Source organism: Lygodium microphyllum, chromosome 3 (genome assembly GCF_053477565.2).
Source record: "Lygodium microphyllum isolate KBCC chromosome 3, Lygodium_microphyllum_v1.1.10, whole genome shotgun sequence".
NCBI classification, from domain to species: domain Eukaryota; kingdom Viridiplantae; phylum Streptophyta; class Polypodiopsida; order Schizaeales; family Lygodiaceae; genus Lygodium; species Lygodium microphyllum.
This window is the reverse complement of record NC_141137.1, coordinates 11,622,811-11,646,908: the sequence shown is the minus strand read 5'-3', so window position 1 is coordinate 11,646,908 and position 24,098 is coordinate 11,622,811. Positions and strand designations below refer to the sequence as shown.

General features: G+C 44.7%; 1 protein-coding gene across 1 annotated transcript; it reads left to right on the top strand.

Moving 5' to 3' along the window:
* The first annotated feature begins 21,067 nt into the window (after positions 1-21,067).
* Positions 21,068-23,759, top strand: LOC148038051 (aspartyl protease family protein 2-like). Its single transcript, XM_087667541.1, has 5 exons — positions 21,068-21,171; positions 21,974-22,036; positions 22,344-22,485; positions 22,829-23,078; positions 23,374-23,759. Exons 1-5 carry the CDS (start codon positions 21,068-21,070, stop codon positions 23,757-23,759), a joined length of 945 nt encoding a protein of 314 aa, XP_087523667.1.
* The last annotated feature ends 339 nt before the right edge of the window (positions 23,760-24,098 follow it).

Sequence of the window (24,098 nt, the reverse complement as noted above, 5' to 3'; positions counted from 1 at the left end):
TATGAGGAGAAGCCAAGTGTGAGCCCGGACATTGGTGGAGTCCTGACTTGTATATCAGATGAGGTCTATGTGACCGGATGGCAAAAAGGTGACCATTGTGGGTCTAATCTTTGGGTTAGACAGAGTGGTTAAGTTGGTAGCAACTCGAGGCGCATTGCATCGAGTTGCGGTGTAAGGGAGTTAAAAGAGGCCCCTATTGTGGGGTTCGGGGGCCGCGGAGGCGGCCCCTGGCTGGGGGGTCCCAGGGGGGACCAGCGGCCCCCTGGCGGGGGTACGGGGGCAACGCCCCCGGCCCGATGGTAAAGGGAATATTCCCTGGAATATTCCCTGGCCGACTAGTGGAGGCTCATATGGTAGGTCGGTCAGCAGGCCGACCTAACAACCTTCGCAGGCTATAAAAGCTAAACCCCTTCGCAGCCATCACTCACTCATCTTTCACCCAGTCAGAGTTGTTGTTCCAGCTAGCCTTAAGCTCTTCACCTATCTTCTGTCTAGATCGCCATCTAAGCTTCACACAGTGGAAGCGCACGGGTGGATAGAGCCATCTTTGTATCAGTTGTTTGGAGTTAAAGAATTTACTAATTCTCCTCTTATCTATTGTGTACTCTCTATCTCTTTCTCAGATTCTGTTTGCTACGCCGTGTAATATTTTACAGTATTGTGCACTCCAAAAAAATACACATATTTCTCTCAGCCTTAAGTGCACCAATCCGATACTGGGATAGGTACACAAAGTAGGTTTGGTGCACAAATCGAATGTTGTATGCATGCATAGTGAATGCCAGTAGGTCCCCAAGAACAAAAAAATCTAAAATCCTTCATAATTTCAAGAAGAAAGCAAAAGGGAATTTGCACGACATGAGACAGAAAGACAAATTTGGTGCAATCTCCCCCCATGCCTTGTGTGAGTGCTTCACAAGTACGTATTTATAGTTTTATTTATATTTAAGCTAAAAAATAGGCCACTTTACAAATAGCATGTTTTTTCTTTTGCATTTTCTTTTGCCCAAATATAGAGTAAGGCATTTAGGCATCCAAAAGTCAGGCTATGCCCAAATACAAATAACAAATAATGAAATATTTAACCAAGTGCCTATGCACATACAAGATAATAATTGTTTTGTCAAGTGCTTTAATAAATAAGCACGATTAAATAAATATTGGTGCCATGCCTTTAGTGATAAGGGGCACGTCCATAAAAAATAAGAATTCTTCTAGGCATTTGGATTCACGTCATCGCTCGATGCTACTCAACGCCACCGTCACCTGCTCTACACATCAACTGAAGCATTCACAATTGTTAGAAGATAATTAAATAAAAGCAAAAAAAAGTGAATACCTAACAGTCTTTAGCTACAAAACAATTAAATAGATTGGAACTCTGTCCTAACCTTAATTTAATTCAAGTGCACACTCTAAACTCGAGAATCACCTGCTATGGAATCACCCATGTGCACATTAAATTAATCTGATGCCTGAAAAGGGCAGGTGTCCCTATCAAATTCTCACACAAGGAATCCACCTTGTGTACAAGCCCCGGAAAATAAATAGTTCCTCATGGAATCCACTGTGGAATATGCCTCTTGGCATCAAGGTTCCCAAGTGAACTTACCAAAGCCCCAAATTCATTATCAAACCAAGTAGGGAGATTGTGATCAATGATCCATACTAGACATTATAAAGTAGAGTGTCAAAGGTGAAGGTTGCAGTTTATGGCAAAGTAAACAATAAATTGCCATTATACCCCAGTACAGACCTAAGAACCCAATCCTACTTAGCTCTACTAAGCCATGGAAACCCATCTAAAATACCTTTCTATGCATTATATGTAAGGATATTATAATCTATTCCATGGCAGGTTTTGATATGTAGAATATTTCAAAGATAGAGTTGATTGTTTGAATCACCTTTTTCTTGGATGATGATGGCAATTCCACATATAAAAAGATTTTCTCAGTTCATGTTAAGATGGATGATGTGATTCTCATTCATCATAGTGTAGAATGTACATATTATTGGACATACCATGATTAGAAGAATATGAAACTCTCTTTGTACATTACTACAAAAGAGATAAATTCTTTATACACAACCATTGATGGTTGTCAATTGAAGATAGTATTGTCATTGATATTTCACAAGACTTTCTAGTGCATGAAAAATGGATGCATGCTTACACACCTTCTAGTTGTCCATTTTTCTTTCTCACTCAGTTGATGCTCAGCCTAATCGCAATTGGGACCCAAGAAGAGAAAGGAAGGAAGAATGGGCACCTTGTTGCAAGAGAGGGAGAGAAACAGAGTGGAGCAGAAGATGAGCCTCAACTCATTGTTGTTCTTCTTCCATTATTCTTTGTTAACCCTCAAACGAATGAAGGTGGAAAATCCGGAAAAGCTAAATAAGAAGACAAAGACGGAGGCCAAGGCAAAGAGAAATGGAAGACAAAGACGCACAAGGAGAAGAGTCCTAAATAAGGGAGAAAGGCACACAAGGAAAAGTGCAAGTCAAAACTTTTGTAAAAGAGCACAAGCGCATCATGGTTTAATTCAAGGAGTGCCAGGCTCTCACCCGTGCAATTTGTAAATGTAGATGGGCGGTGGAAAGGAAGCTAGGAAGATAGAAGGACAAAGGGAAAAAGGGCCTAAGCTATGGCCAGCCATGTAAAAAGGGGATGACCACCCAAAAGGGATTTAGGGTTTTGTATATAAAGTTGAAAAGTGAATAAGAAGCTCATTCTTGTGTGTGGCCAAAAGTAGTTCTCCTCTTCTTCTTCTTCTTCTTCTTCTTGCTTGCTTGAGCTTGTGCTTGAGAGAGGGAGTGTGAGAGTGTGAGGGAGTGAGTGTGTGAGGGTGAGGGACCGAGGAGGAGAAGCTCTCCATCTTCTCCTCTCTTCTTCTCTTCTCTTCTCTTCTCTTGTCTTGCTCGCGACAATGGAGCTTGGAGCGTGGAGCTTGAGGATGGAGCTTGCTTGAAGCTTGCAGTTGGATCGTGGAGCTATCGAAGTGCGCGGGAGAGGAGGTAACTCGAACAACACGGAGGTAAGCTCACTACACCCATAGATATGGATGGCGCGTCGGTTATGTGAGAGGTAGCCATTAGTGCTTGGCTTGGAACGCTTGAAACAATAAGCGGTCCGTGGGTCTTGGCGGTTGAGTGAAAGCTCCCACATTTTGGTTCCATTACCGGGACCAACGAATTCAAGCCTTGAGTGTCAAGATTGTGGGAGAGAAGGAAGGAGTCTCGCTTGAAGCTTTCTTGCTTGCACAATGGGGGAAGACACACAAGGATGGAGGCTGAAGACAGTTTTCCTCTTCTTAGTTGTGTAAGCCAAAAGAACTCAAGTACAAAGAAATAGAAGAACCCTAGATATGGGTCTCAAACCAAACTCAACTAACTAAGATGGCATACTAACTGAGCCACAAAATAGAGTAGATAAGGATAGCTATCATGTAGCTATTATTCAGGGGCGGTGTACCAATCGCATCTGCAACTGACAAGTCGGTGACATAAATACACAACGGTCACCCTGGCGTATCACGAGTGGAGCTCGATATCTCAACACTCCCCCTCGAGCTCAATCCCAATTCCTGCACACCAAGCAGGTCTCTGAACTTGCGCAGCTTCTCTGCGCCCAATGCCTTCGTGAATATGTCAGCTACCTGATCCTCTATGCTGACATAAACTAGATCAATAAGACCTAGTAAAACCCTCTCTCGCACATAGTGATAATGCACCTCAATGTGCTTTGTTCTAGCATGATAGAGTGGGTTATTTGCCACGTGTATACTACTCATGTTGTCACAATAAATGACAACTGGTCCATTTGTAGACTGATGCATATCATAAAGTAGCTTATGCAACCAAGCTACCTCACATGCAGCCATTGCTGCACCCCTGTACTCAGCCTCTGTGCTCGACAAGGCAACTGTAGGCTGTTTCTTGCTGCTCCAAGTGACTACAACACTCCCAAAAGAGAACACATATCCACTGGTAGATCGTTTATCAGAAATACTACCAGCCCAATCAGCATCAGTGTATCCATGCAACTGTATCTGAACCCCAGTCTCATAAAATAGTCCATACTGCAATGTGGACTTCACATACTTGAGTATGCGTCTAGCCGCATCCAAATGTGGTTTCCTTGGAGCTTGCATAAACTGACTTACCAATCCAACAGCATAGCTCAAATCTGGCCTGGTAATAGTCATATAAATCAAACTTCCTACTATGCGTCTGTACATAGTAGGGTCTTCTAGAAGCTCACCTGCATCTGTGCTCAGCTTCACATTCTGCTCCAAAGGAACTGAAATAGGCTTACAGCCTGTCATCCCATATTTGGACAGCATGTCCAATCCATACTGCCTCTGCAAGAGCTGTATCCCACTTGGTGATCTAATCACCTCAATGCCCAAGAAATAACGCAGCTCTCCCAAATTCTTCATCTCAAACTTCTGCTTCAATAGCATTTTCACATGAAGGATATCTTCATCACTGTCACTTGTCATAATCAAATCATCAACATAAATGACAAGTAGCATAATACCTTTCTCTGTTTTTCTCACATAAAGTGAGAAATCTGCCTTGGAAATCTGAAAGCCAATAGTGACAAGATACTGTCCTATCTTGTCAGACCATGCTCTAGGTGCTTGCTTCAAGCCATACAAGGCTTTCTTCAACCTGCAAACAAACTCAGGATGAACAGCATGCACATAACCTGGTGGCTGCTCCATATAGACCTCTTCTTGCAAATCACCATGCAAGAAGGCATTCTTTACATCCATCTGATGTAAAGACCATCCCTTTGATGCAGCCATAGCAATGACCGCTCTTACGATTGCCATCCTTGCAACCGGACTGAATGTTTCTTCATAGTCAATACCATATGTTTGTGCATACCCCTTGACTACTAATCTTGCCTTGTATCTGTTCACAGAACCATCTGCATTGTGCTTCACCTTATAAACCCACTTACAACCAATTGCATTTTTACCTTTAGGCAAATGTACCAATTCCCATGTAGCATTAGCTTCCAAGGCATCCATTTCTTCATCCATGGCTTTCTCCCATTTTTCTTTTCCCATGGCTTCCTCAAAAGAAGTGGGTTCTGGTTCCTATATCACTTTGACCATATATACATAGTGAATGGCTGTAAATCCATCATATTTCAGTCTATCCACAGGATACCTAGCTCTCGTAGACCTGCGCAAAGTAGGTTCACTCCCAGGTGCTCTCAAAACATCCCTGGTCTTCCTTACTCCAGGTGTAACAATAGAAGGAATACCCAACTCATCATCAATGCTCTGTTCTGAGCCACTGGATTCACCATCCACATAAGAGTGACCTACATTCACATCAAACATGGGCTGATCAACCTTCTCTTTTCCTTTTCGTGATACATGCATACCACTATCTGCATTACTTTGAGAAGATTCTCCTGATCTCAATCTGCCTGTCCATGGCGAAGAATGTGAACCACTGCTAGAGGACGCTCCAGGTCCACTAATATTTTGTGACTGCTGCTGTGAATTCTGTGCAGCATTACCCTTTTGTGCATCTACATCATCAATCACATTTACTAGTTTATACCAGCTACTCATCTCATCAAAAACAACATCTCTGCTCACTGTAAACTTACGAGTAGAAGGGTTATAGCATCTATACCCTTTTTGCTGCAGAGAGTAACCAATAAAGATGCACTTCTCAGCTTTTGGATCCAACTTGGATCTCAACTCATCTGGCACATGTACATAGGCAATGCAACCAAAAATTTTCAAATGAGAAATATCTGGTTTCCTACCAGTATACCTCTCCTCTGGAGTCATTCCATGTATTGTTGCAATGGGAGTCCTGTTCATTATGTAGACTGTTGTAGCAACTGCTTCAGCCCAATAAAAATCTGGCAAGTCTTTTTCATTGAGCATGGCACAAGATACCTCTCCAATATGCCTGTTTTTCCTTTCTGCAATTCCATTTTGTTGTGGGGTATGACTGCATGAATATTGCTGCTTTATGCCATGCTCCTGCAGGGACCTTGCAAACTCATTTGAGAGGTACTCTCCCCCTCCATCTGACCTTAGGCATTTTATCTGCAGGCCTGTTCCTTTTTCAACCATCGCTTTAAGAGTTTTGAAATGCCCAAAAACTTCACTTTTCTTTTTCATAAAATACATCCAAACTTTTCTGCTATAGTCATCAATAAAACTGACAAAATAATGACAGTCTCCAAGAGATGCAGCTTTAGTTGTCCACACATCAGAGTGGATTAATTCCAATGGCTTCTTACTCTCTTGAACATGTCTAGGAAATGGTTTCCTTGCATGTTTTCCAAATTGACAGGCTTCACATACCTTATGCATTTCTGCAACCTTGAATTTCGAAAAACCTGCAACAATATTTTGGGCCTGCATTGATTTAAGTCGCTGTACATTAACATGACCAATGCGTTTATGCCAGATATCAATATCTGCAACTACACTGGTCCCATGTGCAAACATTGCTGCACTCAATTCAGACATGTCTGCATCCAATGTAAACATTCTGCCCTTCTTCTTTCCTTTTGCTATCAAGCGACCTTTATTTTTCATATCCTCAACAAAGCATCCATGAGGATTAAATCTGACCTGCAAGCCCTATTCAACCATTTGACCAACAGAAACCAGATTCTTGGTGATATTCGGGGCATGAAATACATCGGACAGGTATTTCTTTTTCCCATCCTGCATAGACAAGGGAATTTTTCCAATCTGCACAATAGGATGTGCAGTATCATCACCAGTCTCCACAAATCCTGGTTTTTCCATTTTCCTTGCACCCTCCATCCATTCTGCATGACCTGTCATGTGGTTTGATGCACCTGAGTCAACATACCATACATCGTTGCTTTCTTCTGCACTTGTCACAGAATTGTTCATGTGCTGCACCATAAACAGATGCTCATTTCTGTCATCACCCTGTCTACTAGAGGATGCATAATTTCCTTGTTGCAGTTTTCCATTCATGATGTCATTCTGCTTTTTATAGCAGTCTTTAGCCATATGACCCATTTTACCACAATAGTAGCATTCAACAAAACTGTTTGCATTTTGGCCTCTTTGCCATCCACCACAACCTCTTTGGCTCCCCCTGCCTCTAGAGTTACCACGTCCTCCTCCATAGGACTGGTTTTCTTGAGTTTGCTGCATATTCTGATTTCTACCACGGCCTCCATATCGGCCTCCTCTACCTCTGCCTCTACCTCTTCCAGCATTTGAGTAGAAGACAGCTTCTTTTGACGTTCCTCCTGAAGAAGATGCACCACCATTTCTTTGCTCCTCAGAAATTAGAAGAGCAATCAGCTCCTCAAAATCAGGAAATCTTTCACGAACTGAAATGGATGTCCGAAACTGTGCATAATCCTTTCCTAGACCATTCAAGGTCACAGAAACTAAATCATCATCTTCCACTGGTGACCCAATGGAAGCAAGTGCATCTGCAATCTTCTTCACCTTCATGTGGTAGTCGTTGATGCTCATATTTTCTCTTTGCACATTGTGCAATTCTTGCTTGAGCTGCATTTTCCTGGCTTGCGTATTTGTGCTATACATTTTTGACAAAGTATCCCATGCCTCCTTTGGCGTACTTGCATCCTGAATATGCACAATCATAGAGTCTGAAATGCTGATAGACAGCCAATACATAACTTTCCTGGCTCTCTCATACCATGCTTTAAATGCCTGCATTTGCTGTTGATTGGGAGCATCAGGAAGAACTGATTCTTCTTCATTTCCTGCAACGAATTCCCAATATCCTTTTCCCATAAGGAAATTCGTCATTCTAAACTTCCATGCTTGGAAGTTGTTCTTGTCAAGCTTTTCAGTGACAATCTGTGAAAGAGAATCAGATGCCATTACAGAAGACTGCAAAAAATTCTGTCACTGCAAAAACCACAGCTTCACCCTCACAAGGGAAAATCTGCAAAACTGGCGAAAGTGGTATTTGACCACACAGTCACTTCCTAGTGACGATTTTGCATCAACAGGCAACATGGATGATTCTGTAACTCCCAATGTCTCTGCGCACAAGCATACAATGCAATTTTTATAGTAACTATTCACCGACCTGTAGAACAGTGGCTGCACAGCATAAAACTGAGCCTTTTCCTGAGTGCGTGCATAAAACTTCCGCCTCCAAAACAGGCCCCGAAATGGCCTCAAATAAAAAAAACAAGGTCGCCTGGGGCTAAAGCCCTTTCCCGCAGCATATACTGGCCTCTTGCTTCACCGCGAAGGGCGTCTCAACCTGAGACAATACACTCCTGCACTTTCCGGCTGTGCTACCTGTAGAGATCTGCTCCCAAAACAGAAGATGAAAGCAACACTGCTCCTCTTACCAGAACACCGCGAGCTTGGCTTGCTTTCTTGAGCTCCTTACCACGAACAAGGCTCTGATACCATGTCAAGATTGTGGGAGAGAAGGAAGGAGTCTCGCTTGAAGCTTTCTTGCTTGCACAATGGGGGAAGACACACAAGGATGGAGGCTGAAAACAGTTTTCCTCTTCTTAGTTGTGTAAGCCAAAAGAACTCAAGTACAAAGAAATAGGAGAACCCTAGATATGGGTCTCAAACCAAACTCAACTAACTAAGGTGGCATACTAACTGAGCCACAAACTAGAGTAGATAAGGATAGCTATCATGTAGCTATTATTCAGGGGCGGTGTACCAACCGCATCTGCAACTGACAAGTCGGTGACATAAATACACAACGGTCACCCTGGCGTATCACGAGTGGAGCTCGATATCTCAACATTGAGCACTTGCGCGCTTCGAATCGAGCATCAAAGTAAGGGGTTTCCCCTGAACCGGTGCTTGAGATAGGTAGGAAGGGAGGGGGTTGAAGATGATATTCGATCTCCTTAGCAAGTAGGTTTTTTGCTTTCTTGAGATTTATATTGTGCAATGGAGTAGTGTAGGTATTTAGTTTGTGATTTGGATGCATTTAGGATAGAAAAAAACAAAGAAAAAAAGAAACAAACAGTAGGGTTCTCTCTTGCTGTATAACAGGCTAAAACAGGGAAATAGGGGCAGAGATCCTTGGAGTGCCGTTCGATTCGAGCACCACGGTGGTTCGAGGCATGTCTAGCATTCCCTTGTAGTGTCCTGCAGCTATCTGGAAAGCGCTATACAATTTGGTGTAGTAGAAGACGTCAGCCTAGAGGCATCGCATGCAACTCGCGGGCCGTCGTCCGCGCCATCGGACCAGGCCGTCCGAGTCCTAGAATCGGACGTCCGATTTTGAGAATCGGACGCTCGGACAACCGTCCAATCGGACCATCCTGTCCGATCGAACCACTCAGACCAACCCGTCCGATTTTGAGAATCGAACGCTCGGACCTGGACGCTCGGACCGATCGGACCAACCCATCAAACTCGGACACTCGGACCACCCAGAATCGGACAAGTCAGAATTGGACCACCCAGAATCGGACCACCCTGTCCGATCCGATTCCCAGAATCGGACCACTTTAAAATCGGACCACTTTTGATTCGACTCCTAGAATCAGACGCGACAAAAAATCAGACCACTGGTCCGATCGGACCCACCCAAAATCGGACGTCTGATTCTGATAATCAAACTCTTGAAAATCGGACATCTGAGAATCGGACAAAAAACTGTCAAAATCGAACACGTGCCTAGAACACAAATTTTGATACCTCTAAACCTCGAGATTGACCCCTAAGGCTACGTAGAGTTGAAAGCATATCACAGATCCATAACTGGGCTAAAATTTAGAGCACGTAGTTCAAAATTTGGCTATAAACGGTCCTCCAAATTGCGTATGGCATCTACTGTAATGGCCCTGCGAGCCGGGGGGACTGCCCCCCCGGGACCCCTACAGAGGGGGCTCTGCCCCCTCCGCACCTCCCCCGAGTAGGTTGGAGAGAAAACGCGCGCCATGACAGGTCCTCCAAATTGGACCCTAGTATAGCAAGGGCTCTACACGAGCAAGGATTCTCCCTTGCAAAAGAGCAACCAAAAGCCCGTGCCCGAATAAAGACAAACAGAGACCCTAGAACGTCAATGGGCCAATCTAGCCATCAAGGGCAAAAAGGCCACACCACAAGAACACATGTACATTGTGTTCAAACCGTGTCTAGTCAGAGCAAAATGCAACTTCAGCAAGCTACAAATGCGAAGATGACTAGACATGACACTCTTGACGAGAGATGTATCTTGAATAACACTGCACTGACGATCCAAGACAGCAGTGGAGAATCCACATCTGGTTGTACAGTCGAGAACTCAAGGGCATCTGTTAGAAGGCTTAAATTTACAAGCCAAGGCCCGGAAGATGAAGACATAGTATCACCTGCTTATCTTAGGGTCAAACTCACTGCGAAAAGAGAGCATATTATCGATGCTCTAATTGATGAAGGAGCAGATTTTAATATCTTGACCTATGAATCATGGACCCTACTAGGCCAACCAGAGCTGACACCGACTAGTGCAACTCTTAGCCCTTATGGGGGACACCCACAAGCACTCATAGGGAAGTGCAAAATCCTTGCGACAATTGAAACGGAAAGCTTGCCTATCCTATTTCATGTTCCTTCAAAAAGTGCTAGCTGTGGGAAAGAAACCCTCCTAGGAAGACCCTTCAAAAGGGCAATCAAGTGTGAGGCTGACTATGTAGCACAGAGGATACACCTGACACTACCGAGTGTGAGGATAGTCACAACCTTTAGCAAGGGTGACCTCATCAAACCTCGAGGGAAAGGCAAGGAAGGTGCTGACGTAACAGTCAAGCCTACTAACGAGGGCAAGGACTTGTTGGAAGAGTTGATACAAGCACAGGTCAAACAACGAGGACCAGTGAGTGAGGCCAGGCCTGAAAAAAGAAGGTCAAGAGACAATGCCAAGGACGGGCTTTGGACTTACAAATATCGTAGAAGACCCCAAAAGAAGCCCAAGCCTTATAGACGCAGGCATCGATGGAGGGTCAGCACAACGCTGCAATGGATATCCAAAGCGTTGCTTCGGGCTCAAGGGTATTATGCAGGCAATTGATGGATTTGGGTGCCAAAACCCCTTGCTAAACCTCCCTGGTCGACTGAAGGCCAGAGTGCATCAAAAGCAACGAAGCACAGGAGAAATCTAAGAGAAACTCTAGGTCTCGAGGCAAGAAACGAGACATGAGTTTTTGAAAGAAAGAGCCTCAACCTAGCATGCTTAATAAGCAGATGTCATATGTAACCATTGAGCGTGCACAAAAGCCATTAGTGCCCAGTGAGCCTTTGATTTCCCAAGGGGAGAACAAACATCATAGGAACAACATTGCTCATGGCAAGGCTACTCGCTCAACAAAGCAAATGGCACAATCATCTAATAGCCTTGAGAAAATCAGTCAGCTAGTGCCACATCCACGTAGGAGTCCTAGATCTCCTACGCCCTCTTCTCCCAAACAGACACAGGAAGCACTACAGCAGTTGTCAAGGGCGACTGCTCAATTCCAATCTCTATCTCCATCTAAGCTTCCAAACATCCAAAAGTTCAGACATGGCTCCATCTATAGCTCTCGACCCAAGGATATGCATGAGCAACCTAATGTGACCAGATCAACTCATGCTCGATCTACACAGATGAGTGCTCAAAGGCCAACAAAAGACGCAACCACTTCTGATCGCCCTAGGGACTTGACACTGCAATCCACCAAGGGTAGCTAGCCCACTAAACTAGCTGCTACTACTTCCAATCAAGGTCCACAGCAGTCACAGCCCTTGGTTGTGACAATGCCCCTTGTGGAACGTGTCCTTAGTAGTTCACCTGTGAAGGAGGTGTCGCAACCAAATCCCTCGACAACTCCAGAACTTTCAAAGTGCCGAAAGCCTAGGACGGAGGAGTCAAATGCAAGGGAGTTGGTTGAAAAGCTAGACTCTCCGAAAAGGGTGGTAGTTGTGCCCTCACAATCGAGCAAGGCCATTCAGCAAACCATGGCTATGTCCCATAAGGACACACTAGAGAAGGGAAATGCTGAGGCCTGACCAAGCACATCAATGGTCGATATAGCCCAGGGTCCTGAGTCGTTGAGAGAGGCACCTTCATTGACCAAGAAAAAGAGGAGAAAGCAGAGAAAACAACAATAGTTGGAGGTGGTTGTGAACCCCAAGAACATTGAGACGAATGGCACTGGAGAGCTGATGAATAAAGCATCGAGTCCATCCACCAATGAGCCAAGTGATGCCTCTCCTAAGAGCGGTGAAACCTCAGACACATATGTGTGCTCTGACAAACCAAAGCAACAATTGCCATCAACAGTTGCTTGCAACACTCTATCCACTGACAATAGAACTCACATTGATCAATCAAGAGTGGATACAACATTGTCACAACAGGGTGACAAATCCATACCAGTCACATCCGAGAAAAACCATGATGAAATAGCAGCAAAACCTCACGAGAAACGTGAGAACCCCAAGAGCATAAGAAATCCTAGCGTTGACCAATCTTGCTCATCTAGGCATGAGCCCCCAGCCATGCTAAAGCCTAAGGAAACTCTTAGAACTTTGCATGAGATAGCAACCGAGCAAGCCCTCATTGAACATAGAAGTGTCATAGAATACTTAACTGAGTTGGAGGCTAAGCTCAAAGTGGTCGTGCGTGTCTACGTCCTTGCGGACATGGGCACGATCCCCAAGGAGCAACTTGGAGATTACTTGACCTTTCCTCTATCATGGGAAGAGCAAGAACATCTTAACGGGCACTATGACAGGCTCCTGCATGAACATATGCGACTCATCCCTGATGAGGAGGCTGACAAACTGCGCTTAACTGTCACGTTCAATGAAGTGCTCTGTCGACCGAATCTTGTAGACATAGAGCTACTAAAGCGACTGTCAACAGGCCAGAGTCAATTTGAGCAGCGTTGGTGCGAAAGCTGCATTGTAATGGCCGAACTAGGGGCTTAGATCATGACGGTCTCAGAAGAGCGATTGGCCAAATGGTGGTCTCAAAGAGACCCAACCTATGTGGCACCAACTTCCCTTTGAGTGCTCACTGACATTCAGGGTACGGACTTAGCTGGGACTAGGCCATAGGGCCCTTTGATTGATAAGGTTCTCACTGAGGAGGAGTTACATATTGCCAGTAGACTCGGTCAAGGTTCCATGCTACTCGACGTGGCAAAATATATGTCAGTATTAAGTCAGCTGCCACGAATACTAGATGCGTGTGCCATGCTCCGGTACAACCCCGAGTTCTACACTTGGTTCTTATCCTCGTAAAGTGACATGGATTCATAAATACGTATATAAATAAACACTGATTCTTGTGTCACCTTGTATGAACAATATCAACATACACAAGTAATGATAGTCAAGCGCAGGGAGAAGAGTTGGTTCTAATAGGGTAACCTACTCAAGTCCTCTTCTCATCACACATTTAAAAGCCATGTGACTATTCCCACCTCCAAGTGAAGGGCATGCAACCCACTTTACCGCCATAGGAAGCCTTGACCAACAACACTAATGGTGTAGACAGGGTGCAACCCCTTTCTATACACCTTCTCCCCTTTTTGGTCTATCCTTCCGAGGATGTGCCCTATCCCACTCCATGACAACCAGTCCACATGACTTAGCATAAGACAATATTGGCTAATGGCTGGAGGCAAAACGAACATCATCATGGGGGCCATCCCGTTACGACAAAACACTGCATGCCTCACCCCTCCCCTTCCTGTCACATGCGCTTGATAAACCACACTAAAATCCCTTCCATACAAACAGCTGTATCTTGTATCAAGGTCTGACCCTTGGAGCGCGTCTTGCAGGTTTCCTTTTGCGGTGGAACGCGTGGAGAATCATGGAGATCTAGCATGCAAAGACGCTCTTCGCAGAAGGCGGAAGCGTGTGGCACGCGCCCCTCCACCGGAGCGCTATGTGCCCACCATCAAGAGATATGCCAAGAAGCGAGGCCCTAAGCAACACTACCCAGGGCGGAGGCCGAAGAATCCTCGAGTCAGGAAAGTCGAGACTCGAAATGCGCAACAGGTGGCAACACTAGTGGCACGAACTCCCAGCTCCCGCTCGGGCCCCAGATGCTCAAAGGCAGAAAGGGCAGCTCGGGAAAGAGAAGAATTTAATGAATTATTTAAAGACATTCTGGAGACGGTAGCAGGCCGGGATTACACCATTCATGTCCTGGCCGACATATTCCCTACTCACCCCCACGGGAACCCCACACCAGTAGAGCTCCAATCACCCGACCACCCAGACTCGCCCCGCCTCGTACAAATAGAGTAGCCCCATGTTGTATAAAGGGCTTATCAAATGCTACCGGGCTATGACTTTTTGTCTTTAAATGGTTAAGTGTTGACATGATCTTGAAGTGTATGAACTTTTGATATCTGCGTTTAATATATTTCACGTCTTTAGCAAAAGAAAAAGCTAATCAAGCGCAGGTGATAAATATCTAAGTCAACACCATAAAATTCAGATAAGTGATGTCTTCTTGTATCGCACTAGTTTATTATAGTTGCGGCGTATACCATGCATGTCCTCTCATGAAGCAACAAGTTGATGCAGAATGACATAGGTCAATGTCTAGAAGTGTTTCACATCCAAGTCACCACAAGACCACCAACCCCACAAAGAACCATTATGGAGGAAGTGACATGAATACCAAGAAACAAAAGCCATGACGGAAACGCCACTAGATGAGAACCCAAGGACACCTCTGCAAAAGCACATGTGGTGACTGAGCATGGCTAAAGCATAATCATCGATTACCTCCTCCTTCTTGGCTAAACTCTATGTTCGGCAGGAGCCATGCCTTCAACAAGGGCGAACATCTCTTCATTATCCAGGATTTAATTCGCAAGATGCTCTGCCCTTGTCCATGCACAGCTCACTCCAAGGGCTACCTCAATTGTTTGATGTCTCACATGTTACGAAGAGGTTTGCAAAATCTCAAGTGTATCTCTTCATCTCAACAACAGTTCCTCTAGCATCAAGGCTGGTGACACAATCATCTTTGTAATATCAATTCTTCATAGCCTTTCAATCCCAACATTTCTCAATCCAAATGAAAGGCTAACAGCCTCAATGTATGGCATTGATTGTATTCATTTTTCCCACCCAAAAAAAAAGAATGAAAGAATGAAAAAAAAAAAGCACACACAATCACAGCACCGCACCTAGGGGTCCTCAAAGTAGGTACGTCCAGTGACCTTGGTCGGCTGGCTCCGTCCCTAATCCCCTAGTCCTTTGTATATCCCCCACAATTGTTCACGGCACATCAAGGGCAGGACATACCTCGAGAGCTCGCCTCGCCTATGGTTAGACTTGTCACCCTGAACCACTTGCACAATTCTTTTGCACTCATCTCAATGCCATTACAATCCACATTGGTAAGCAAGGCATGAACGACAATAAAAGTACACCATACTATAGGTAGTCAATAGCTACCAAGAGCTAGACATCAAGGAGCTCAATTATGCTACATGGCCTTGACAAGACCATAATGATGTCTCAAGCAATCTTCAAGTATAATTTTCCCATCTTCATCGACAAATTTTTCCATCAACTTAGCCCTTGCTACACTAACCCATTGCTATACAAGGAACTAGGTCGACAGTCTTGTAACTACGTAATATCTAAGTATGCACGACCACTCACATAATATCTGCACCGAAGTATATACACAGTTTGGGTCCTCAAGTGCAGGACAATACTCTCAGCTTGCTTAGAGTTCGACCTGTCTCCCAAACTAATCAAATATGTCTTGTGCACGATAAGAAGACTAGCACTACCCCTTAGGGAGAGACCACACGAGAGGTTTTCAAATTGCAGGTGTTGAAGACTCCACAGAAAGGGTCCTTCGATCTTCATCAACACTCAACTCTGAATGCTTATCCCCTATCCGACAAGCCCGTAAAAGATCATCATGTGCAGAATCCCCAACAAACCAACACTTATGCTGGCCATCAATGCCATCCCCAACACAACATAGCCCTATCACCAACTCTAACAACCTTCCACCAGCCACCTTGGCCACCAACATGCCCCCAAGACCTTCTGTAACACCACCACTAACACTCCTCCACGAAAACCACAAGCGTCCTTCTCACCCACGTCTTCGGTGCATGCTACAGCCTGCTACCTACGACGGTGAGTGCCATGGGACTGGCACTCGTCTCGGAGGGGGGTAATGTTAACCCTCAAACGAATGAAGGTGGAAAATCCTGAAAAGCTAAATAAGAAGAAAAAGACGGAGGCCAAGGCAAAGAGAAATGGAAGACAAAGACACACAAGGAGAAGAGTCCTAAATAAGGGAGAAAGGCGCACAAGAAAAAGCGCAAGTCAAAACTTTTGTAAAAGAGCGCAAGCGCATCATGGTTTAATTCAAGGAGCACCGGGCTCTCACCCGTGCAATTTGTAAATGTAGATGGGCGGTGGAAAGGAAGCTAGGAAGATAGAAGGACAAAGGGAAAAAGGGCCTAGGCTATGACCGGCCATGTAAAAAGGGGAAAAGGGGATGACCGCCCAAAAGGGATTTAGGGTTTTGTATATAAAGTTGAAAAGTGAATGAGAAGCTCATTCTTGTTTGGCCAAAAGTAGTTCTCCTCTTCTTCTTCTTCTTCTTGTTCTTGCTTGCTTGAGATTGTGCTTGAGAGAGGGAGTGTGAGAGTGTGAGGGAGTGAGTGTGTGAGGGTGAGGGACCGAGGAGGAGAAGCTCTCCATCTTCTCCTCTCTTCTTCTCTTCTCTTCTCTTCCTTGTCAACCCAAAAGGAATCACAAGAAAATGGTAAAGTCCATGATCAGTCCTGAAGGCCGTTTTAACCTCATCTCCTGCCTGCATGCAAATCTGATGGTAGCCAGAGCACAAGTCAATCTTAGTGAAAAATCATGCCCCTTTTAACTCATCTAGCAAATCATCAATTCGTGGGATGGGGTAGCGGTTCTTCACTGTAATTTTGTTCAAATCTCTATAGTCAATGCACATGCAAAAGGAGCCATCTTTCTTTTTGACTAAGAGGACAAGGGATGCATAGGGGGAAGAACTCGATTCAATGAAGCCCATTGATTTCCTTTGCAACCTCTTCACACTCACACTTGGAGAGTCTGTAGGGGGGTTTGTTCACTAGCTTGGAATGGGGCTCTAGGTCAAGTGGGTAGTCCACTTGTCTCTTGGGAGGGAGGGATGTAGGCATTTGAAATAAGTCATTGTATTCCTCAAGTAAGGTATGCAAGGCAAAGTCATGTGATACTGCGGAGGGCTGATCAGAAGTGTCCTTATTTAATTGCAAAACGAAGATTTGTGAGCATTTCTTAAACTCCCATTTGAGTTGCTTTGTTGTAATGAGCTGAAAATCAGCATGATCTCGAACTCCCTCTAGGTGGATAGGCTGTCCATGTATCATAAACTCCATGTAAAGCTGAGAGAAGTCCATAGCAAATTTTCCCAATTGTTTCAGCCAATCACAGCCCAAGACAACATCAATGGGGCCCATATCTAGGGCAATCAGATCAACGAGTGCCACATAATTTTCAACCAAGCATAAGGAAATTGTGGGACAAACATGTGTGTTGATTTCTTCTTCTCCATCTGCTACTTCAACCTTCAAGGGGTGGTGTAATGCCATAGGGGTACATCTCAACCGATCAATGGCTAATTTATTGACAAAACTGTGAGTGATTCCACTATCCACAAGGATAAAAACATGCTTCCCATTGATATTGCCTTGAATGCGAAGGGTACTGGGGCTGCGGTAACCTGTCCAAGCATCCAAGGAGATCGAACAAAGGGAATTGGGAAGTGGGTGGGATGTTAAATCAAGTATCTATGAGGGAGCACCACCCAGGTTAGAGGGAAACCCATCCTCCAGGTCATAGAACTGCTCATGATTAACATCCTCTGTGGGCTCAGTCTGGTCAATTGCCAGGTCATCCTCCTCATTGTGCCAATCTTCCATGACATACATACATGCTATGAACTTTGACCTTAGCTGTCTTGTACGGGCATTTGGAGGCATGATCAGTAGTGTACTTATCTCCACATTTAAAGCATAGGCACTTTTCTTTCCCTTCCTTCACAACATCTAGGGAGATAAACCGTTGACTACTGGATCCATGGGAAGGTGATGCAGTGGACTATTTATTTTCAGCAATAAAGCTCGATGCTGTCCCAAAAGTGCCCATTTTTCTTTTAGCATGGAAGGCAGGGTAAGTGGGTACTTTGGGGCTATTATTAGGCATAAAAAAGCCTAAAAAATGACCTCCGTATGGGGTTGATCGTGAAGGGATGCAGGGAGGTCCAACACCTTGCTGAAAATGCTCATTCTTACGGTACTTTCTTGCATATCTCTTAGCCAATTTGATTGCATCAAACAATGTAGTGGGTTTTTGGGCCATGACATTAGCCGATAGACTTGGTTCCAACCCATAGATGTACTTGTGCAATTTAGCATAGTCACTAATGCTTTCCACATACATAGTCAAGTTCATGAACTGATTGGTGTAGTCACATACAGTGAGGTTACGTTGGTCAAGAGTGTACCATCATCTTGCCAATCGTTCTTTTTCCACAGGGGACACAAAAACTTGGACCATATGCATTTTGAAATCTTCCCAATCAATGAATTGTTGATTCTCCCGATTGATATAGCGCCACCAAGTGTGGGCAAAACCTTCCAAATGGAGAGAAGTAAAAAGTATTTTGTGATCATCAGTGCAAGGGTAGATGTTGAAGTAGGACTCCAACTTGGACGTCCATTCTTCCAGGTCACATGGTGAGGGGGATTTTCGATTGTACTTTGTGAGAATGACCTTGTCACGCAGATCATAGGGGCCATGCTGCCCATGAAATCCTTCCTGTCCATGCATCCCGTGGTGGCCATACATGCCCTGCTGTCCATACATCCCTTGTGGTGCATTCAGCCCATGTTGTCCATTATAGCCATGATGTCCATGATTGCCAGGCTGGCCATTTGTACCATATTGTCCTTGATGGGGCTGATTCATATGTGGTGCATGGGGGCTCCTAGGTAGAGCGGGTAAAATTTGACCCAAGGTGGGAGAAGGCCTCAAGTGAATGTTGCCAGCATGGTGGACGGGGGAATTCCATAGGGGCTCATCATGCATATGAGAGGGTTTCTTGATCTCATAGGTAGAAGGGGAAATTCCCTTAGTGCCAAGTATACCCTATGGGCCATGTGACGGTTCCTAATGTGGAGGGCGTCTAGACTCATGTCTAGAGTCATTGGTCTTCTCTTGGGATGAAGCGATCACTAACTGAGCAACAGGAGCAGTGAGCTATTCCAAGGTCTATTGGGTATTTGAGTTTGAGATAGTCATGTGCTCGATCACTTCATCAAACTTGGACATCATTTGGTGGTGGTTGGTGACCATATCATTGTGGCGTTCCATATGACGGAGCGCATGTTGGCAAAGGGTGTGATTGAGAAGGGTATACGGGTCCGTTTCAAGCATTTCCTCTTGTTTGTCACCATGGTAATCTTGCACTGAGCTTGGTTCCTCATTCATGGAGGTCTGGGAGTCTCTAATCTCCCTCTGGAGTTCCTCTTGGGCCTTGCTTTTGCCTTTCTAGCTAGCCATCTGGGTGTAGTCCACAGGACCTGCTGTTAGTAAAAGGGGCGTAGCTCTTTGTAGGAAACTCCGATTGATGAGCTTTTGGGCTCAAGCCGGAGGAGACGACGGCCTCTTTGAGATGAGCTATTAAATTTTATGACAAAAAATGATCAGAATTTGTTGTAGGGGGTTTACAGTGCCTGTCCTGGAACAGTCTGCATCCTTTCCACAATGACCCCAGTGCACAAAAATGGGCATAACTTTCACAGCGTAGCTCTGATTGGGGAGATTTTTGATTCAAACCGGAGGGGACAAAGCCCTCTTCGAGAGGAGCTATAGGGTTCACCCCCAGATTTAGGGTAAAGTTTTCTGCAATGGGATCTTTGTGAAAATCTTGCATGACTATGACAAAAACAGTGCCTGTCCCTTAGTACCAATGTCTTACATGGATAGAGCATAGATCAAGGGGCCTGATCTGCCACATCAATAGCATCTTGAGCATACTGAACATAATCTCGAGTATCATTGCATACCCATCAACTTTGCCATTCATGCATAAGTACATTCACTGCCATACATACATGGGTGCCATTAGCATTGTGGGGTGTCCAAGAGAGATCGTTGGGGCAGGGGAGTGGAGCTCGTGGAAGTACATGCACTTGCAAAACAAGTATTGGGCTCTCAATCACCGGGAGGTGGGCAAAGTCCCCCTCAGGCTAGGTTGTGCACCCCTTTAGGGTCTTAAGTGGTAAGGGAGGGTCACCTCTCTTTTGTCTTACCACCTCACCTGGCATCGGCCTTTTTCCTCAACTGGAGTATACATGGCATACATTTTTAATTAGCAATCAGCATGAGATGCATTGGAAAGAAGACATTGGGCCTTTTCATGAGATGCAAGGAATGATGAAGGTTAGGGTAGAGGTTACCTTGGCAGTCCAGTGACTCACTAGCTGCTACTTACCCAATTTACAATGGCTAATATTCATCCAAGATCATAGGACAAGGTAGGGGTTAATGTCAGTCATTACAATGAAATTCAGGAAGAGGTATGATGCTTGTATGCAATCTTGAATCTCTCCAACAGCGGATTAAGCTCAGCAAGTGGCTAAATTGAGAGATTAAGATTAGAATGACATACTTCTTTAATGCTTGGGACGACTGTTGAAGCCCGAATCATCATGATGCTGCTTGCTCCATTGATCAAGTCCACTTGTTGGTTGGGCATCCGTGGAAGAGTGCTTCAGCATTTGAGTGCTCTTGCTGATGAAGAAGGCTCCCAAGCTTATCCCCAAGCTTGAGCTTCAAGAATGGGTAGCTTCAAGTGAAGCTTTCATGGCTGCCCGTAAAGCTCCCATGCATGCTGAGTTCAATGGCTTCATCCGGGCAAGAGAAATCCTTTACGGGCTGAAGGGGTTGTGGGGTTGAGCTCTTCGGGTCAGAGAAAGCTTCAGTTAGAAGAATCCATGGCTACCCCAAACTGTCTCAAACAGTCCTAGCTGCTGTCCACCATGGGAGTTGATTCCTGGGTGCAAAAGTGCCAAAGGGGGAAGGCCAATGTGCTGAATCAATGCCCTGGAGTGGCAGGGAGGGAAGGGCAGCAAGAGGAGGAATCGTAGGAGGGTTGGGGAGGGGCAAGACAGCCAGCACAAAATGTGCCAAAAATTATGGGGTTGTCATGCAAGCCTACTGGGCAGCAAATCCCCCCAGTCCACCACTTGATCAGAAGCTTGGGGGGTCATGAAAGGAGTCCCGAGGCTAGTTGATGGTCGAGGAGCACTCTCAGGTCAGATTTTTTGGGGTTTCTTTGGGCTGGCGGCCATGGCAGCTTGCAGGAGAAGAGAGAGAAAGAGGGCTGAGGCAAAAAGTGACTCAGGTATTGCCCTCTTCCAACTCCTGGGACTGTAAACTTGTCTTGAAACCCTTAAGATTTGCATGAAAAGAAGTGACGACCTACTACTTTAACTGTTTTACCTCCAGATATGTCTGAGTCTCTAGCCATAGCTTCTGCTTACTCCAAAAAGCTAAAGTTAACTGCAGTCTTTCTTGCTGTACCTGTACCTGTAAGCTGAGTAACTAGGGTTTTTGGGATTTGAAAAGGGAGAAATGGAAAAGAGAAAAAGGACCAAAGCCTGAAGCTCTGATACCACTTGTAATTAAAGAAGCTAAGAGGAGAGAGAAGGAGAGTTGAGGAGAGAGAAAGAGAAGAAGAAGGAGGAAGAAGACTAGAAGAGGAGAGAGAAAGAGAGAAAAGAGGAGAGAAGGGTGAAGGAAGCCATGGAAGCTAGAGATGAAGGTGAAGAGTTTGATCTTGATAATAATGGGTTGCCCTAATCTGGGGCTGTTACACCTTAAATACCCCGGTCAGTGTGACGGGGTGTCTAAACCCTAGTCAGTGTGTATCCCTCTTGTTACAGCGTGAACCACCTGTTCGACCCACAATCCCCTTTCCGGCCCCTCGACTGTGACGACACCTGCATGTGGGAGCACCGCGTGCATCGCCTCAACGCCAACCTTAGCAGCTGAAAAACGCAGTACCGTAGTACTTCTGCAACTACCCAGAGCAGCTCAGGGTTAACTCAGAAAAGATAGGTTAATCAAACAATATTTATTCTTTTGCTTTAACGTGGTCCCTATTATGTGATTGGATGAAAGATACACAAGATGCAAAGGGTTGCCCACGTATTATGGTTAATTTAGCACGAAAACAAACGTTTTCCGAATCACGTGGTATATCCAGATGTTACAGACTCTTTCGTATGCTTTTGTAATCACAAACTCTTTCAGGAGTGGTAGCTACAGGGAGTATTATGTGCGCTTGAGTGTGGGCGACTCCTCACAGCCAGCTCTCATGATTGTGGACATTGGTGGCGACTTGTCTTGGATCCAGTGCAAGCCTTGCAACCCTTGCTACCCGCAATACTACCTGGTCTTCACTCCGGGCAACCTCGGTACCTTAGCTCGCCTAGCCATACATGGTGTACCTAGGATAGGTCAAGGCGCCAACGCGATCTCTTGCCATTACCAACTCGGCTACGCAGATGGAACAGCCTCTACGGGACTGATTGTGAGTGATTGGGTAGGCTAGCATTAAAACGTCTCGCCCCTCTAATAATAAAGAACGGTGCTAGTTCCTCCATCAATGTACTTCACAACACTTGTGATTACTGTGTCTCTCAACTCGATTAATATAATATTTCCATGTATGATTACCCCTCTAAATGATGGTATTGAATTTTGCCAAATCAATTTGTGGCAAGTTTCCAATCCAGGGTACACACGTTGCCATCCCAGGGGTTGGTTTTGGTTGCGGCACCAATAACATGGTAGGTGCAGGGGTGCCTACTTTCTCCTCAAGGGTGCTCGACCTTGGCTACGGGAGAAGCTTGTCTTGGACAGAGCAATTCTCTTATTATGGACAACTTATCTTCTACTTTGACCCCGTCTTTACCTTCTGCTTTGCCCCCATTGGATCCCCTATAGACTCTGGATTTCTAACGTTCAGCGAAAATGCCATTCCATGTTCACTATCAAACTAACCATACCTAACTTCTTCAAACTTGTCTTTAGTTTCTTCTCTAGCAATCAATTCATATGCATGTAAGCCATCTATTCTATTTGTTGAAAAATATAAGGCCTCCATTTGAAACATGCATCTATGCACGCACATTCCGTGATGTTAAGTATAAGACCTGGATTAATGAATAGAAGGAGATCATTGTGGATCTTTTCCAATCATAAGACCAAATTGGTACTAAATTATATGTGAATTTGTACTACATTGCAACTCAGGATTATTACGAAACATCCTTGGTAGGTAGAGGAGCTCAGGTTTACTACTACATAGATGTTGTCAATATACTATTGGTTGGTCAAAGAGTCGGTGTGCGCTATGGTTTATTTGACATTGATGATAACACTTTTATGGGAGGTATTATTGTGGATTCTGTCAACACTCTCTCTATCATACATCCAATCACATACACTCTCTTCAAAGATTCTCAGAGAGTAGCTATGCGACCTATTCTTGGGGATCCTGATCTGAGTAGTATACCAACCCCCATTGTTTGGACACATATTGGGACTACCCAACTACCTATGCCCTCCTTGCTATTTGTTTTCTACTCGGTGGACAACAACATTTTTACACTTAGTTATAGTGCAAGCACCCTTGTGTATAAGACACGCAATGGCAATCAATGAATGTGTTTTCCCTTTGTAGCAAAGCAACCAAATGATACAATTGCTGCTATGGTTATTGGTGCAGTTAGATTACACAACACCCAAATTATTGTTGACCTTGATAATAACATGTTTGGATGGTTGCATCAACAATGTTGAAATGTATAAAATTCTACATAAGAATAATGAGAGATTGACCAAGTAGTACCAAAACATGAATGCAATGCTCTATAATGCCAAATGTGTCAATGCACCATCTTTATGCTGGTACTAGTGCTCTTGCGAAGAACTTAGAGGACTACTTGATAGCCACAAAAGGGATAGTAGTTCTTCGTTTGGCGGGACTTTAGCTAGTGGTAA

What these genes read in the sequence shown, in the direction of transcription:
- LOC148038051 (XM_087667541.1), top strand. Translation starts at nt 21,068, where the DNA reads ATGGGAGTTGATTCCTGGGTGCAAAAGTGCCAAAGGGGGAAGGCCAAT. An exon ending in GGGCAGCAAGAGGAGGAATC is followed by an intron (nt 21,172 to 21,973) that starts GTAGGAGGGTTG and finishes CTCTTGTTACAG; the next exon opens with CGTGAACCACCTGTTCGACC. An exon ending in CAGCGAAAATGCCATTCCAT is followed by an intron (nt 23,079 to 23,373) that starts GTTCACTATCAA and finishes CATCCTTGGTAG; the next exon opens with GTAGAGGAGCTCAGGTTTAC.